The following is a 17,209-nucleotide window of genomic DNA, read 5'->3' as shown; positions in this document are numbered from 1 at the left end:
GGGCTTGGAACCAACAGTCCATAAAATTGTTCTTCCTCTCATAAAGCAGGCACTTACAGACTCATTTTGACTTACACAGCCTGCGTTCCAGTAAAGAGGGGTGATAAACTCAGCATCCGCTAGGTAGAAACAGATTTGAATAGCTGAGTTTTCAGAGACCTCTCAAGACATTCTGCATCTTCACCTCTTCTTCCCTGGTGTTTCAGCCTCTTGGGCAGCACAGATCATGAGCACACCTTTCTTTTAAAATCTCTTAAATTGTATGATTTAACCTCAAAAATGTCAACAGTTTCTATGAGGTATTTTACATACAGCAGTTCTCAAAATGTGGACCAAGAACCCTAAAAGTGTTTTTGGTATTTTTCCTGGGACAGAGTTTTTGTAAATAGTTTGACCTTTGCAGTTCTTGCTTATAAAAACTGTTAAGGGCACCAGAGCAATGCAGGAAGGTAACTCCACAGCACTAGGAAGGCAAAACAAAGCCATTCTGAGGCATTATCCAATACCATGCCAACTATGAGATTTTCCAGGCTGCCTGGTGGGAGCAGAAACAATTCCCAACCACTTTGAAGGAAGGCTACCTATAGACTCAAGTAGCTTCCTCAAAGAATGCACACACTTAACATCTCCATTGTGTGAATGCTGGCACCCTCCCCTCTCTGCAACACCTCTCAGTTTCAGCTCAAGGAGAATCCTGGGCTTCAAGACTCCCCCCTCACCCCTGCACTGCGCATCCTGGAAACACCATAGGCAGAAAGCTGGTAGGTCCGAGAGTTCACTGGCTTCTAGGCCATCAATGACCTTTACTGCCTGACGTCCAATGTCATAAAAACCATTGTTCTGCACAGTTTTTAATAGTTGTTTTAGATGGAAGAGAAACCAGATTCTTTTAATTTTTAATCTTCTGCAGAAACAGATATTTACCTTTAGTTTTTAAATCAGCTTCACTTCTGATTATTTCCTCTGTCACTTCCATTTTGCTACTGAGCTCATCTATTAAGTGTTTTTTATTTTGGCCACTGTACTTTTCAGTTCCAATATTTACATTTGTCTTTTATGAAGATTTTCAATTTTATGCTAAGATTTTCTACTTTTTCATTCCTCAGAGTAATTGTTCACTGAAGCATTGTTTGTGAAGGCTGCTTAAAGATCACCGCTTGTAATTCCACCATGAGTCATCACAGTATTGGCATGCGCTGTCTCTTCTTCAAGTTCATGTTCTTCTTGTTGGGAGAAATGTGATTTTCAGTTGAGATATGGGCATTCTGGATAATATGTTTTGAGGTTCTGGATCTTTCTTGAATCTTGTGTTTTGGCAAGCCTCTTCTATTATCTCTCCAACAGGCTTGGGAACACTGCCTCAGTGCTGCCAAGCGAGGCTGGCAGTCAGGCTCCCCTGCACTGGCCCTGGGAGAAGGACATCTACTTGTTGCTGGGCAGGGTGGGATCCCAGCCTCTGCTGGCCCTGCGACTCTACCATCCAGGCTGGGAGGGCACCGGAGCATTTATTGTTCTCCATTTGACTTTCACTGATGCTGTGAGGTGGGGGCCCCTCAGAGGGTGTGTGGAAGAGGGTGATTTTCCATTCAGCCATTTCTGATTGTACCCCAATGCAGAAGAGAAGAGGTGCCTCATTACCATTCCATGGGGTGTAAGCACCAGTTCCCCATTTAGTCTTCTCCAAAAACATCTCCACAAGGGCTGGGGAGGAGGGAGGGTTTGGAGATTGTCGGGTTATTATGTGTGTATGTGGTGTTTGGTTGAAGCAGAGAGAGTACTGTTTTAAAGTTTTCTGTCTTTCTAAAACTGACCCCTTTTTGGCCCTCTGGCCAAAGAACAGACTTTGGGAGGACTCTGTTGTCTATACCCATTGGGATTTCCAGGTTGGTAAATTCTTCAGCTTCAAAACTGAGATACAAGAGCAAAAATAAAATCCAGGGAACTCACCGCTATGCAGTTTCTCAAGTCCCAAGGCCCCCAACCAATCTGCTTCTTACTCTTCAACTTTCATATTATGTTTGCTTTCTGTACAATAATCAAACTCTTCAGCTATACTTAGAGGGATGAATTGGGAAAAAAAAATACATCTACTCTGTGTTTACAGAATCAAAAGCCCAACCTTATTTTTAAAACACTCTTTGCCCAATGTTGGGGCCATGGGCTAGGACAAGCTCCTCTGACACTGCTGGAAGGAAGTGGAAACCTTGGTCACCCACTTTTTTCAATCCTCATGATTCACATTGATAGCAGTGACTTTGGTTAATTCTTCATAAACATGAAGACTAAGACTTTCTTAACTACTTCATAAAGAGTTATCATTATCACTATTTTGTCCTCCAAAATGAATGACAAACAGATTGGTAAACGTCAGTGTTGGGTGCAAAAATATGTTAGATGGTTTTTCCTCATTAGAAATTACTACGAAAAATCCAATTGCTTTATTTTAAAAAACAAAAGACATATGGATACTAAGAGGGAAAGTTAAAAAAAAAAAATCCAACAGAGAGCCTGTCAAAATTATTTATACATAAGTGCACGGACACATTCTAATCTATTTTTATCTTTGGCATAATGTGAAGGAAATATTCTATAGTCACAATGATCTTGTTTAATGTTATGCAAAATTTCTCAAAAAAATTACAAAGTTTCGTAATGGTTATTAAATTGATAAGTGTACCTGTTTTGATTTCACATTATGATGAATTTCAACTATACAGGAAAAGGCACTTCAGTGTAGCACTGTTTGTAACACAAAAATCCTAGAATCAACCTATGTGCCCATCAATAGGGAAACTGATCAAGTTGTGCAGCAATATAACAGAATATAATACAGCAGTAAAAACTATGGGAAATTTGTCTCTATACTGACATAGCTCTCCAAAATCTATTACTAAATGAAAAAAGCAAAAGCCTACAACATGTTATATTTTATATAAGAGGGGGGAAATAGGACTACATATGCATATTTGATACCTGTGCAAAGAAACATAGTAATATAGCCACGTATAGCTTACCAACAATTTAGTGTATGATGCATCACATATAGAGCAGTGGTCTCAACAGGTGTATTGCACAGCCTCACGGTGCAGATATTTGCACAAGGATGCAACTTCCTAATAACACATTTCTCAGAACATACCCCAGTCATTCAGCAACTCATGGCAGTACATAAGAAACTCAAAGTGGTAACTATGGGGAAAGGCAGAGGACAGAAATAGGAATGGCTGGTAATGGGGTTCCTTGATGTAAATGTGATTACTTTGATTTTTGGATCTTTTGATGTCATTAGCTGGTAAGGTAAGGTGTGAAGGAAAGCTACCATTTTAACTTTTTATTTTAAAGCTGAATTTAAATTTTAATCCATAATTTAAATTGAGTAAGACTTCAGTATGAGTCAGTTGCTCTGTCCTTTTGTATTATGAACCAAGAAATCCTCACTGCATGTCTTAGTCTGGCTCAACCTCATTACTGCAAACTACAGACCTACCACAGTCCAATGTCTTCCATATGCTACAGAGATAAGGCATGTTAAACATTGAATATGTCACTGTAAAGAATATCATCCAATCATCCGACCCAGCCCAGGCCAGGCCAAAGAGAACGGACAGGCCAAACTGTAGAGCAATCACTGACCTATGAAGAGACAAGACAAAGCTACCAATGTCACTCCATTCTTTCTCTGACCTCATGGCCATCATGTATATTTTCTTCCTGATAATATACCTAAGGGTCTGGGGGTTTCCTGAAACCATGTGGACAGCAATCTGAAATTTAAACATGCATGAGTTGATATCATAATCTAAGAGGAAATTACAATTTTAGGAAGGATAATTGTTCTGCCAAAGCTTCATCCACAGAAAATGGACTTTGGAAAAAATGTTTTCCCTATAGCTCATTCTTCAAACTTAGCTTTCTGAATCAAAGAACAAAGTGGCTGGTCAAATTTATTATCCACAATAATAATGCACATGGTAATGAATAAGCTAAGTCAACAAAGAGCTTCATTCACTTCCTAATCAAAGCATCAGCACTATTCCATACCAAATAAACACTGCCTCTTTACTTCCATCTAACCTTGAGGTATATATTGCATACTTCATTAGGGATGATCATTTCCCCCCTTTAATTTCAAAAACTTGCAGGGTAACTTTGCAAAGACAAAAGAATCCAAGAATATTTTCATTTCGTTGCCTTTTTAATAAAATCTAGGAAAACTGGAGATACTCATTTAAGTGAAACCAGTAGCGTGTACATGAAACTTGGACCAATTTTCTTTATTGCAAACTAGCAATTGTACTTTAAAGATCTTTAACCTCTACTCCAACTGTATTTGGGCTTAACATGTTATACTTAATATTAAGCATTGAAACATGCAGCGATCAAGCCTGGAGCCATTTTCTCAGTTCTTTCTCCCACTTACAGGGAGGGGGAAGGAAGATGGGGTGTCTGCACAGCCTATTGGCTGAGAATGTGGCCTCAGGAGTCTGAGGCTTGCCTCCACCAGATCCTAATTGTGATGGGGGAGGAGTTTTTTTAGCCTCTGTGTGCCTCAGTGTTCTTGCTGTAAAACAAGAACAAGAATAGCACCTACATCAAAGGAGCCTGAGGATTAATTAAAATAATTCATGTAAATTGCTGCACACCTGGCTTACTCACTACTCAATAAAAACTACTTTTTAAAAATATTCTCTTACATACGCCTCACACTTTGGCTCAGCTGGACTGCTTGTTGCCCCATAACTACACTTACTACCCCAAGTTTAGACCACCACACTGCTTATCCTCTGGACTGACAAAATACTCTTCCTTTCTAAGGCTGCTTCATCCTAATCTATCTAACCAATCCTGACTTAGCTCCAATAGCTTGGATGTCCATTGCTCTGTGTTTGCAATTCTCTATTATACTCTCTATATTAAACCTGACTTCCATTACAGTAATTTATGACCTTGTCCCTCTCACAGGTAAAGACCGTATTTTACTAGCCTATTTATTCTCTATAGTACACAACAATCTGCAGAGTGGTTACTCAATAAGCTTTTATTAGCTATGAAATAGTTACATTTACTTATGAAAGCATAATAAATTATACAACCTATAATAGAAGCTCTCTCCTAGGATGTTTATAAAGACTATATGAGATAATGTGTGTAAAGGGTTATTAATACTTACTATTTTATTATTTTCAACCACAGCCAGTGTTTACTGCATGTCCACTATGTACCCAATGTTGTGTTAAGTGCTTTGCAATGTAAACTCTTTAAAATAGATACTTGCATAGAGGAGATGAAAAAGGTATTTTTTAAATGACTGATGAAAAATGACTTTGCTATGGTGAATTTAAAGTAACTAAATGAGCCCTATTGTTAAAAAGTTGACTAGATAATGAAATTCCTGATATTTCAAAGGCTAATTTTAGGGTCGAAAGAACTCAAGATACTTAAAAGTATATGAAAACTTGGGGGTCTTAAAGATGAAACACAGCATTATGCGAATTTGTGTTCTAAGTTCAGGACTCCTAAGCAAAACTGGCAGGGAAAAAACCGCAAGTCTCAATCAACCTTTCACCCCTATCATAGGCCACTAAGAGAAAGCTCCTGCTGGGTGCCAGGAGGACTCAAACAGATGATGCTTAGAAAGAAAGTAATGAGTAAATATATATACTTAACATAATGTACATCTATCATGAGAGAGGTTCTCAATTACCTTTAATAAGTGAAATTCTGGGAATATAATGGATAAATTAAATCTAGAGTTGATCCAAATTTTCTGAGATATAAGCGTTCTTATAAGTGTGAAATCATTGGCAGGTCTCTTTCATCTTACAGACCTTTTGCATGATAATGAAGTGGACAAAAGTAAATAGTAAATGACCCAGAAATATATCTGTAAGTAGAATGTGAAAGCTTGGAGAAGTCACAAAACATATATTCACTTTCTAAAAACTTCAGGAAGCAGAATGCCTACTTTGGTTCCAAGCACATACTAGACTCTAGTCAAATGAAAAATGTCCTTATGCTTTTGTGAAATGTTTTCTTTTATATTTTATACATATAATTCTAAATTTATTTTTCTGTTCATTTTAGCTTATGATTTTAAATCTGTGAAGTGAGAAAACAGAGCACCAAATACCTGAAAAGCAAATGCCTCAAAACAGCAAATAAACAGCATTTCCTTTTTCCAAGCATAATGAAGTGAGCCATTTAAAGTAGAAAATATATTAAAGGAATCATTTAAATAAAACTGAAGGGGAGGCTTAAAAGTTTTTTAGTAAGTTCCAGCTTCTTGGTATCATACCATGCATCTCCTTAAACATAAGGATATACAAAGCATTAAATTTTTAAAAATGATGACATTGATGGAACTAAAAATGCTATGCAATGATTTGTATGTACAATCAACTGCATGTATAAGCATTTCCTTTTAAAAAATCTGTATTTATAAAGGCACCAAATAATCAGTTTCTCAAAATGAGATTTCCTGTTTTAAAAAATGACTCTCCAGTCCCGGTTTCAATTGAAAAAAATGACTTCCCAGCCTAATTACGTGTGACATTTGGTTTTCATCAGTACAATCCTGGATTTGAATGTTATGGAGACAGAAATGACAGAAACCAAAGGTGGATCATTTTTGGTCTGGGTACAGAGCTACTTATAAATGACTTAAAACAGGTTTTAAACTTCTGTATTCTACTACCTTGTGAAAGTCCCTAAATAAAATTGGGAAGATTCACCTAGATTGCCAAATTTTAATTTTGCCAAGGTAAGGCATTAAACAACCAAACTATAATTTATCAATAATTTATAAAGGAAAGAATATTTTAATACCCCCCCCCAAGAATTGTAAGGCCATAGTAATTTCAGAATAATAGATCTTTGCTAAACTCATTAGTTTCTTTCCTATGTTGACGGGACCACACGGTGCTCATCACAGGGCAGCCCCATGGGCAGCCCAACATTTTGCAATCACTAAGAAAGGGCACAGAATGTGCCAGAGGTCCCACAAGGGTGGATACAATTGGGGTACTTTTTTTTTAATTTAACGTAACTAAACAAGGAGAAAAAAGGCAATAAATATCTCCCTCATATGAAATAATCTGTTTAAGGTAGAATTTAGAATGTTCATTGTCCTTGAAAAAAGCACAGTAATGGAAAAGACTGAATCAATAAAGCTGACCCTAATCATTTTCCTACTTTTCCTTTATTAGAATAAACATTCAATTTCTTGAAAAACAAGTTTATGAAACAATTGTCTCCTGAAGCATTCAAAGTGTCTCATATTTACATGTCATAAACATGGACATTCACAGTCTACTTCAAATATATGTATGTGATAGTTACTAGTTGTACCTTATCATAAGTGAAATGAATGGGCAGAGAGAGGAAAGATTAAAAAAATTGCATTCAGAGAGGGGCGGAGCAACATGGCGGCGAGGAGACGCTGCGAGTAAGATCTCCCATTAAAAAAAGTTAATAGGGAGGAAAAGCGGCAGGTCCCAGTGAGAAATGGGACACGGAAGATAAACGGACGACTCCAGCAAACTGCCCGAAGAAGAAAGTTGCCATAAAAGAGGACGAGAAGGGAGGGAAGCGCAGAACCCTGCTCCCCTCCCCCGCCCACAGAGGCGGCACTCTCCGACCGGCAGAGAGAAGGGAAACAACAAACGAAAACGGCCAACAAGAAAAACGGACGCAGCAAGTGGGACTGTGAGTGGAAAGGAACTATTGCAGCCACCACACCCCGTGAACGGGAGCTGAGACGAACCCTGCAGGATCCGCCGCGGAGGTGAGCTCCAGGCGCCATTAAAGAGAGAGCCCCGCCCCCCAGGAGGAGACCAGCACCAGCACACAGCCCCGGCCGCCCGGTAAGCTTGCGCGAAAGCGGCGCTCGGATTGCAGCTGCCCAGGGCCCTGCGCCTGCGACCTAGGCTTGCGGGGAGACGGCGGAGGCCCTCCCTGAGTGAGCAGGAACAAGGTGCCCAGGCAGGGGAGCGGGATTCAAAAGGCGCCATTCCCGCGCCACTGATCTGGGCTACAGCCCGCGTCCTGGAACTGAGGGCTTTGGAACTGAGACCCGGGCGAGGCCCTCCCTGAGTGAGCAGGAACAAGGCGCCCAGGCAGGGGAGCGGGATTCAAAAGGCGCCATTCCCGCGCCACTGATCTGGGCTACAGCCCGCGTCCTGGAACTGAGGGCTGTGGAACTGAGACCCGGGCGGAGGCCCTCCCTGAGTGAGCAGGAACAAGGCGCCCAGGCAGGGGAGCGGGATTCAAAAGGCGCCATTCCCGCGCCACTGATCTGGGCTACAGCGCGCGTCCTGGAACTGAGGGCTTTGGAACTGAGACCGGGGCACGAAATTAGGGGCGTGGGTTCCCCACGACGGTGGGGCACAAGGCAGACACAGCACCCCAAAGCCGTTGAGGTGTACCCTACCATCCCCGCTCTGCTCCCTGTCCCACGGGGTGGAAAATCAGCTCCCCAAGGGCTCTAGGAGAAATCTCTGGCGCCACCTAGCGACTTGACCCCAGCACAGGCTACTGAAGGAGCTAGTGGCCAGCTGGGGAGTTAGCCCACACCGGGCCCCTTCCGAAGAAGTAGTCTGAGCCCACAGGGAGAGCGAGCACCCACAGCCGGGGCAGACCAGGCACGCAGAAGAGTGTGCCTGAGACCAGAAGCGCAGGGAGTGTGTCCCACATCACCATTTTAGAACAGGGACATTTCTTCAATAAAGACTACCTGCAGAAGGCTTCCTCAGGAGCCAGAGGTGAGCGGGGGAAGTTCGCCCACGCCAGACCCCCTCTGGCCTGCAGTCCAAGCCCAGAGGGGAGCAGGAACCCACCGCCGGGGCAGACCAGGCGCACAGGGGAGTGTGTCCCCACATCGGCATTTTAGAACAGGGACCTTTCTCCAGTAAAGGCTGCTTGAAACTGACAGATGACTCCTGGAAGAACCAGAGGGGAACAGAGAAGCCCACCCAAGATGCCGGCCAGTCCCAACAACACAGTGTCCCAACGCATACGGCAAATTAGAAAACAGACAGTAGGGAGGAGAAGAACCACACGCAACCTAGCAACTCTCCAGAGAAAAAGCACACCACAAAAAGAAAGCCAGCCCCCAGATTGCAACGACAATAACTTGGAAGAATTTCTGAGCCTTCCAGAAAGAGAATTTAAAATTGCCGTGATTAAAAAACTGACAGAAGTCATAAAGGAAAACAATGATAAGGGAAAAATAATCAACGATCAGAAGAATGCAATTGAGTCCCTAGAGAGGGAAAACAATGGTCAGAAGAAAGAAATTGAGTCCCTAAAGAGGGAAGTAAAAGAAATGCAGGAGATCAAAGAATTAATGGAAGAACTAAAGAATTCTGGGAAAAGCAATGAAAGCAGAATAGATGAAATGGAAGAACGAATAAGTAATCTTGAAGACACAGAAATAAAAAGAACCAAAACAGAAAAGGAAAGAGAAGTACGAAGGAAAAAGAACGAAGAAAGACTTCGGGAACTATCTGACTCCATGAGGAAAGGAAATATAAGAGTTATAGGAATACCAGAAGGAGAGGAGAGAGATGTAGGAACAGAGAAAATATTCAAAGAGATAATTGAAGAGAACTTCCCAAATGTGAAGAAGGAGCTGAAAATTGATATACAAGAAGCAAGAAGAACACCAAACTTCCACGACGAAAGGAAAAATACAGCAAGACACATAATAGTAAAGCTCCCAAGAATCCAGGACAAGGAAAAAATAATGAAGCTGGCAAGAGGGAAGAAACAGATAACATTCAAAGGAAAACCAATCAGGCTGACATCAGACTTCTCCGAAGAAACACTACGGGCAAGGAGAGAGTGGAGGGACATAGTCAACAGACTCCAAGAAAACAGATGCCAACCAAGAATACTCTATCCCGCAAAGCTCTCCTTCCTCTTTGAAGAAAGAATATGGACCTTCCCAGACAAACAGAAACTCCGGAATTTCATTGCAACTAAACCCCCACTCCAAAAAATACTACAAGGAGTCCTAAAGCCAGAACCTCAGAGCGACGAATAACAATGAAAGAAGGCCAAAAAAAAAAAAAAAAGTTATTAAAAGAATAAATAAATAAAATCAAAGGAAAGACAAACACAATGGCAAATACAGATGTTAACATATCAATATTAACTCTAAATGTAAATGGACTAAACTCTTCAATAAAAAGACACAGAGTTGCAGCCTGGATTAAGAAACAAAACCCAACCTTTTGCTGTCTCCAGGAAACACATTTAGCTACAAAAGATAAAAATAGGCTCAAAGTTAAAGGATGGAAAACAATCCTACAAGCAAATGGACCAAAAAAGAAAGCAGGAACAGCTATACTTATATCAGATAAAACAGATTTCAAACTCAAAAAGATAAAAAGAGACCCCAATGGTCACTACATTATGATCAAGGGGACAATACTTCAAGAAGAAATAACACTCATTAACATATACTCACCAAATGAAGGAGCACCAAAATATATCAGACAACTGTTGTCCTCTCTGAAAACAGACATCAGAGAAAACACATACGTAGTGGGAGACTTCAACACACCACTATCAACAATGGATAGATCAACAAGACAAAAAATAAGTAAAGAAACCAAAGCTCTAAATAAGGACCTAGAGCAATTGGGCTTAACAGACATCTATAGAACACTAAACCCCAAAAAAACGGAGTACACATTTTTCTCAAGCGCACACGGATCATTCTCCAGGATCGATCACATACTGGGGCACAAGACAAACATCAACAGATACACCAAGATTGAAATCATATCAACCATCTTTTCTGACCATGAAGGCATCAAACTAGAAATAAACCATAAAAAGAAGGCAAGGAACTTTCCTACCTCATGGAGATTAAAAACCACACTACTGGAAGACCATTGGACTAATGAGGAGATCAAAGAAGAAATTAAAAAATTTTTTGAATTGAACGACAAGGAGGACACCAATATCCTAAATGTATGGGATGCAGCAAAAGCAGTAATAAGAGGAAAATATATAGCAATAGAAGCTCACATCAAGAAACAAGAAAGAACGCAAAGAAACAACCTAATCTCGAAGCTCAAAGATCTAGAAAAAGAACAACAAAAAAACCCCAAAACCAGTAGAAGAAAAGAAATAATAAAAACCAAAGCAGAAATAAATGAAATTGAAACTAAAAAAACAATCCAAAAGATCAATGAAACCAAGAGCTGGTTCTTTGAAAAAATCAATAAAATAGACAAACCCCTAGCCAGGCTCACAAAGGAAAAAAGGGAGAAAGCACAAATAAACAGGATCATCAATGAAAGAGGAGAAATCACAACGGACACAGCAGAAATCAAAAGAATAATCAGTAACTACTATGAACAGTTATATGGAAACAAGTTTAACAATCTAGAGGAGATGGACAAATTCCTACAGCTCTACAATCACCCAAAGCTAGATAAAGAAGAAATAGAACACCTAAACAGACCAATTACAATTAGCGAAATTGAAATGGTAATCAAAAACCTCCCCAAAAACAAAAGCCCAGGACCTGATGGATTTACAAATGAATTCTACCAAACATTCAGAGACGAATTAGTGCCTATCCTTCACAAACTCTTCCAAAAAATTGAGAAGGAAGGGACAATACCAAACACGTTCTATGAAGCCAACATTACACTAATACCAAAACCGAACAAGGACAACACAAAAAAGGAAAACTACAGGCCAATCTCCCTAATGAACACTGATGCAAAAATCCTGAATAAAATTTTAGCTATCAGAATCCAACAATGTATCCATAAGATAATTCACCACGACCAAGTTGGATTCATTCCAGGGGCACAAGGATGGTTTAACATCCGAAAATCAATCAACGTTATCCAACACATCAACAAAAAGAAATATAAAAACCATATGATAATATCAATAGATGCTGAGAAAGCTTTCGACAAAGTGCAACACCCATTCATGATAAAAGCCCTTGAAATTCTTGGGATACAAGGAACATACCTCAACATCATAAAGGCCATCTATGACAAGCCAACAGCCAGTATCATTCTCAATGGTGAAAAGCTGAAAGCAATTCCATTAAGATCTGGAACAAGACAAGGATGTCCACTCTCACCATTGCTTTTCAATATAATACTGGAAGTCCTAGCCAGGGCAATAAGACAAGAGAAAGACATCCAAGGAATCCAAATAGGAAAAGAAGAAGTCAAACTATCACTATTTGCAGACGATATGATATTATACATAGAGAACCCCAAAAACTCCACAGAAAAGCTAATTCAACTCATCAATCAGTTCAGTAAAGTGGCAGGATACAAAATCAACACGCAAAAGTCAGTAGCCTTCCTATACACAAACAATAAATCTGAAGAAGAAGAAATCAAAAAGACCATCCCTTTTGTTATTGAAACAAAAAAAATCAAATATTTGGGAATAAATCTAACAAAAGAGGTAAAGGACCTATACAAAGAAAACTATAAAACACTGTTAAAAGAAATAGAAGAAGACACAAAGAAATGGAGAGACATCCCCTGCTCATGGATTGGAAGAATAAACATTATTAAAATGGCCATCCTTCCAAAAGCAATATACAGATTCAATGCTATTCCAATCAAAATTTCAATGTCATTCTTCAAAGAAATAGAACAATTATTGATGAAATTCATATGGAATCACAAAAAACCCCGAATAGCCAAAGCTCTCCTGAAAAAAAAAGAAGGGAATGGAGGCATCAGACTCCCAGACTTCAAACTATACTACAAAGCCATAATCATCAAAACTGCATGGTATTGGAACAAGAACAGACATACAGACCAATGGAATCGAATAGAAAATCCAGAAATAAACCCACAGATTTATGGTCAACTAATCTTTGACAAAGGAGCAAAGACTATGCATTGGAGCAAAGAAAGTTTGTTCAATAAATGGTGCTGGGAAAACTGGGTCGCTACATGCAAAAGAATGAAGCTTGACCACCACCTCACACCATACACAAAAATCAACTCAAAATGGATTAAAGAACTAGACATAAGACCTGAAACCATAAAATATATAGAAGGAAATATAGGCGAAACACTACGTGATTTGCACATCAAAGATATCTTTACAGACACATCACCCAAAGCAGTGATAGTGAAGGCAAAGATAAACAGCTGGGACTATATCAAATTAAAGAGCTTTTGCACAGCAAAAGAGACAATAACAAAAACAAAGAGAAACCCCACCAACTGGGAGAACATTTTTGCACCCAACACTAATGATAAAGGACTGATCACAAAAATCTGCAAAGAGCTGATGAGACTCAACAACAACAAAGAAAATAATCCAGTCAAAAAATGGGCAGAAGAGCTTAAAAGAAACTTCTCTGAAGAGGAAATGCAAATGGCCAACAGGCATATGAAAAAATGTTCAACATCACTTGTCATCAGGGAAATGCAAATCAAAACTACCATGAGATACCATCTTACACCAGTGAGAATGGCACATATTAAAAAAACTAGCAACAACAAATGTTGGCGAGGGTGTGGAGAAAAAGGAACTCTTCTGCACTGTTGGTGGGAGTGCAAACTGGTCCAACCACTGTGGAAAGCTGTGTGGAGATTTCTGGACCTACTAAACATAGAGCTTCCATATGACCCAGCAATTCCACTCCTAGGTATTTACCCAAAGGACACAGAAACATCAATTCCAAAGAACACCTGCACCCCTATGTTTATAGCAGCACTGTTTACAATAGCTAAGCTTTGGAAACAACCCAAATGCCCAAAAATAGATGACTGGATCAAGAAGATGTGGTACATATATACCATGGAATATTACTCAGCATTCAAAAAAGATAAACACATGCAATTTGCTGCAACATGGATGGCGCTGGAAGGGATCATGCTCAGCGAAATAAGCCAAAAAGAAAAAGAAAAATACCGGATGGTCTCACTCATAGCAGGAATCTAGAAAACTTAAATAAGGGACCAGGAAAATGAATAACTATAAGAAAGTGAAAATCAAAATCAACAAAAAACTATGAACCAGAGACACTTTTAGGGGGTCGGGGGCGGGAGGAGAGGGATTGGGGTCAGAATGGGGGGCTGCAATTGTATGGGGAATATAACAATAAAATTTATAAAAAAAAAAAAAAAAAAAAAAAAAAAAAAAAAAAAAAAAAAAAAATTGCATTCAAATATTGGTTCAAAATATATTCCCATTGACTCAATTAAGTTTACATACCTCTCATCATTTGAATGAAATGGGAATTTTTGATTAATTAAGGATAATTTGTTTGTAAAATGGCATTCATTGACTGGACTTACTTCACCACTGGAGGAATTTCTGATAAATCATAATCACTGACTGCCAAGATGTTACAGAATTTATTTAAGTTTTTAAAGAAAGAGTTAAAATAAGAGTATATAAATATAACATCTATCAAAGCTAGTTCATAAGTTCAAATTAGTCCAAGGAGAATGTAGATAAACTCTACCCTTAGTGGATTTTCTGGACCATAACTTTTCATTCTCTACTTGCTTGCTGCCTCTATCTGATTTAGCCTGTCACTCGCTTGCATCCATACACAACAGCCCCCACATTAAGGTACAGGAACTATGAGGAGAGAAAAATCTTGAACATTTTCATTTTGTTACTAATTAAGAGTCAAATTTTTTAAATTTTGTATTAAGAAATCTTGATTAAAACATATCTTTGGTGGTACTAAAAGACTTTAAAAATTTAAGCTTTTAAGTAGTGTGACTGGTGTGATAACATTCATTTGTAGAGGTGTGAATCTATACCCCTGAACCTTATGTTACCTCACTGGTTACCTAAACCAATGTTACCTCAATAAACACACACAGTGTAGTGTGGCAACTAACAATATAAACCCAGAACATACCAACTATGTGAACTTGGACTTACTAATAAATCGCTCTATGCTTCAGATTCCTTACTCTAAAATGGGGATATTAAGTAACCATTCTCATAGGGCTGAGAGATTAAATGAGATACAGTATTTAAGGCACTTAAAACAGAGCCTGGCAAATTATATTCATTAGTGTTTAGGATTTACTATTACTGCTACTGCTACTAGTTATTCTTAGCGCACTTCTAAAATTCACTGCATTTATGGACTATTACCATATGGAAGAGACCCGAACATATTTTAGTACCACATCTATCACTTTTGACATAGAGAATTTCATCAGATGAGAAATGTTCAGAGTTAAGAGAAAATGAGTAATTTCAAAGAGAATATCCTTCACAATAAACGGTATCAGTTTTCCTTGTCAGAAAAGAAATATTAAGGGCTGTATTCTGGAAGTCAAGTGGGAAATATGAGCACCCAGAATATTCTCTGGAAGCCCAACTTACCCCTTGTTCGTCCAGCTTCATGAGCTGCTCTGTGACTTTGGGGGTGTTAAAGGCCAGCCGCAGGCAGTGGACGTTGAGCTCAGGAATCACGTGCTCCAGCACCTCCTTCAGGGGCAGCCCTCTGGCAGTCGAGTGCTTTGCTGTAGAGGGAATGGCATCCTCAAGGACCGAACCTCTCAGTGTCATGAGCTGAAAGAGAACGTGCTCCGGTGAAGCCTCTCTGGAGGTGTGAGCTGAGTGGATGCATCAAATGCACTGAAAACCCAGACAGCGGGCCTCCTTGGGGAGCTGGGGATGACGCCTGATTGCTCAAGTCGTTGAGGGAAGGTACAGAAGACTTTACATGGGAACAACAGGAGGCCAACACTTTCAAGAAGACCCAGGCCAGTTCAAGGGAATTCATATCCAAGCCTGCCTAAGACATTTGCTTAAATGCCAAATAAAGCACTTCCCTAAAGGGCTCGAGACATGGCTATAAAGTGACACTAAGCAGACTCACTCATGAAAAATGACATACCCCAGAGAAACAGCTAAGAATACATATTCCCAGAATTTAAATGATGTACCTTTTTGAATTATAAAAGGGGGAGGGCAAGGGGCCTCCCTGGTGATGCAGGGGTTAAAGACACAGCACTATCAAGCTATCTGCAGCCACTGCAGCACACCTTAGATCCCCGGCTGGCCAGGGAGCAACCCGCATGGTGCAGTAGACCTCTCCTGTCTCGCCCGCTGCTCCCCTCAGCAGTGTATTTCAGTAAATCTGCTTGTTCTGCTCTGCACCCTCTCTGGTGAATCCTCTCACCCCCTGCACCTCTGGCTTATACTCCAGTTCTTGTATGCATAAATAAATAAATCCTAAAAAGGGGGGGGGGCAAAGTTTTAAATGTTGTGAGATTGCTGAGAAGCATAAACTATTCATTGTCCCAAATGCTGCTACAGTAGGGCAGTGATTGTGGTAGCTACACAGAACAGCCAGCAGCAACTGAAGTTACATTAGGTGTCCCCTTGTTATTGGCAATACCTCCCATTACTATATATAAACATATATAGACATACATAAAGACACATATAGACACAAACAAAGAAATTTCCCTATGTGTTGATAGGGTTTGCTGGAGCAAAGTTATCCAGCATAAAGCTTAAAAGTAATCTGCATTTCCAAACATTTTCGCCTGGCAAAGCATGACAAAATTAAATTAAACATTGTATGCTGACCAAAGGGAATAAAAAAACGATTAAGCAAATTTCCTTGAAGCATGCAGGGGATGAGAACATGGCACAGCAACAGGAGCTGCAAAAGCTAACAGTGGGATATACTGGGGGGTGAGGGAAAAGGGTGAGACACCAAAGCATTCAGGAAGCGGGGTATTTACTGAGCAAAGCTTAACTAGTTCCTTCCTAAGAGAGGAAACAGTTGTGGCCTGGGGGTTAAGAACATCCCTCGTGGAAGGAGTAGCACTAAAAGGGGGCCATGGGATTCAGGAAAAATGCTACAAAAAGAGAAAATGCCAGAGAGATCAGAAGGAACCAGTGTGAGTGGGGAAAAGTCATTACTACTGCAGGGGCTAAAGAGAGCAAAGGGAGGGCCAGGTGGTGAAGCTTCAAGGTGGGGTAGAAGCCCAGGGCAAGCCCTCCCCCTTAATGACAGGGATGTACTCTGAGAAATGCACCCCGTTTTGGGGTTTCATCACTGTATGACTACCTGTGTACCTGCACAAACCTAGATGGAATAGCCCCCTAAACACCTAGGTGATATGATACTGATTGCTTGGACCACTATTTTTTTTTTTAAGAAAACTAAGTTGACAAATAAGATGAACTGCAAGAGGCAGAAACTTGAGGCAGAGCAGAA

The 17,209-nt window shown here is 39.9% G+C and overlaps 1 protein-coding gene across 8 annotated transcripts in view; it reads right to left on the bottom strand.

Moving 5' to 3' along the window:
- SIPA1L1 (signal induced proliferation associated 1 like 1) overlaps positions 1 to 17,209 on the bottom strand; it is a gene marked incomplete at its 5' end in the record, with an annotated part of 130,417 nt that overhangs the window by 89,916 nt on the left and 23,292 nt on the right. For all 8 annotated transcript variants that reach the window (XM_084241188.1, XM_084241189.1, XM_084241191.1 and 5 more), the window contains one exon: positions 15,358 to 15,546. In XM_084241188.1, the coding sequence (XP_084097314.1) occupies positions 15,358 to 15,546 (189 nt within the window). The remainder of the gene's footprint in view (positions 1 to 15,357; positions 15,547 to 17,209) is intronic.

The sequence above is a fragment of the Talpa europaea genome (assembly GCF_964194135.1).
Source record: "Talpa europaea genome assembly, chromosome: 8".
NCBI classification, from domain to species: domain Eukaryota; kingdom Metazoa; phylum Chordata; class Mammalia; order Eulipotyphla; family Talpidae; genus Talpa; species Talpa europaea.
This window is presented reverse-complemented; position numbering and strand designations above follow the sequence as displayed.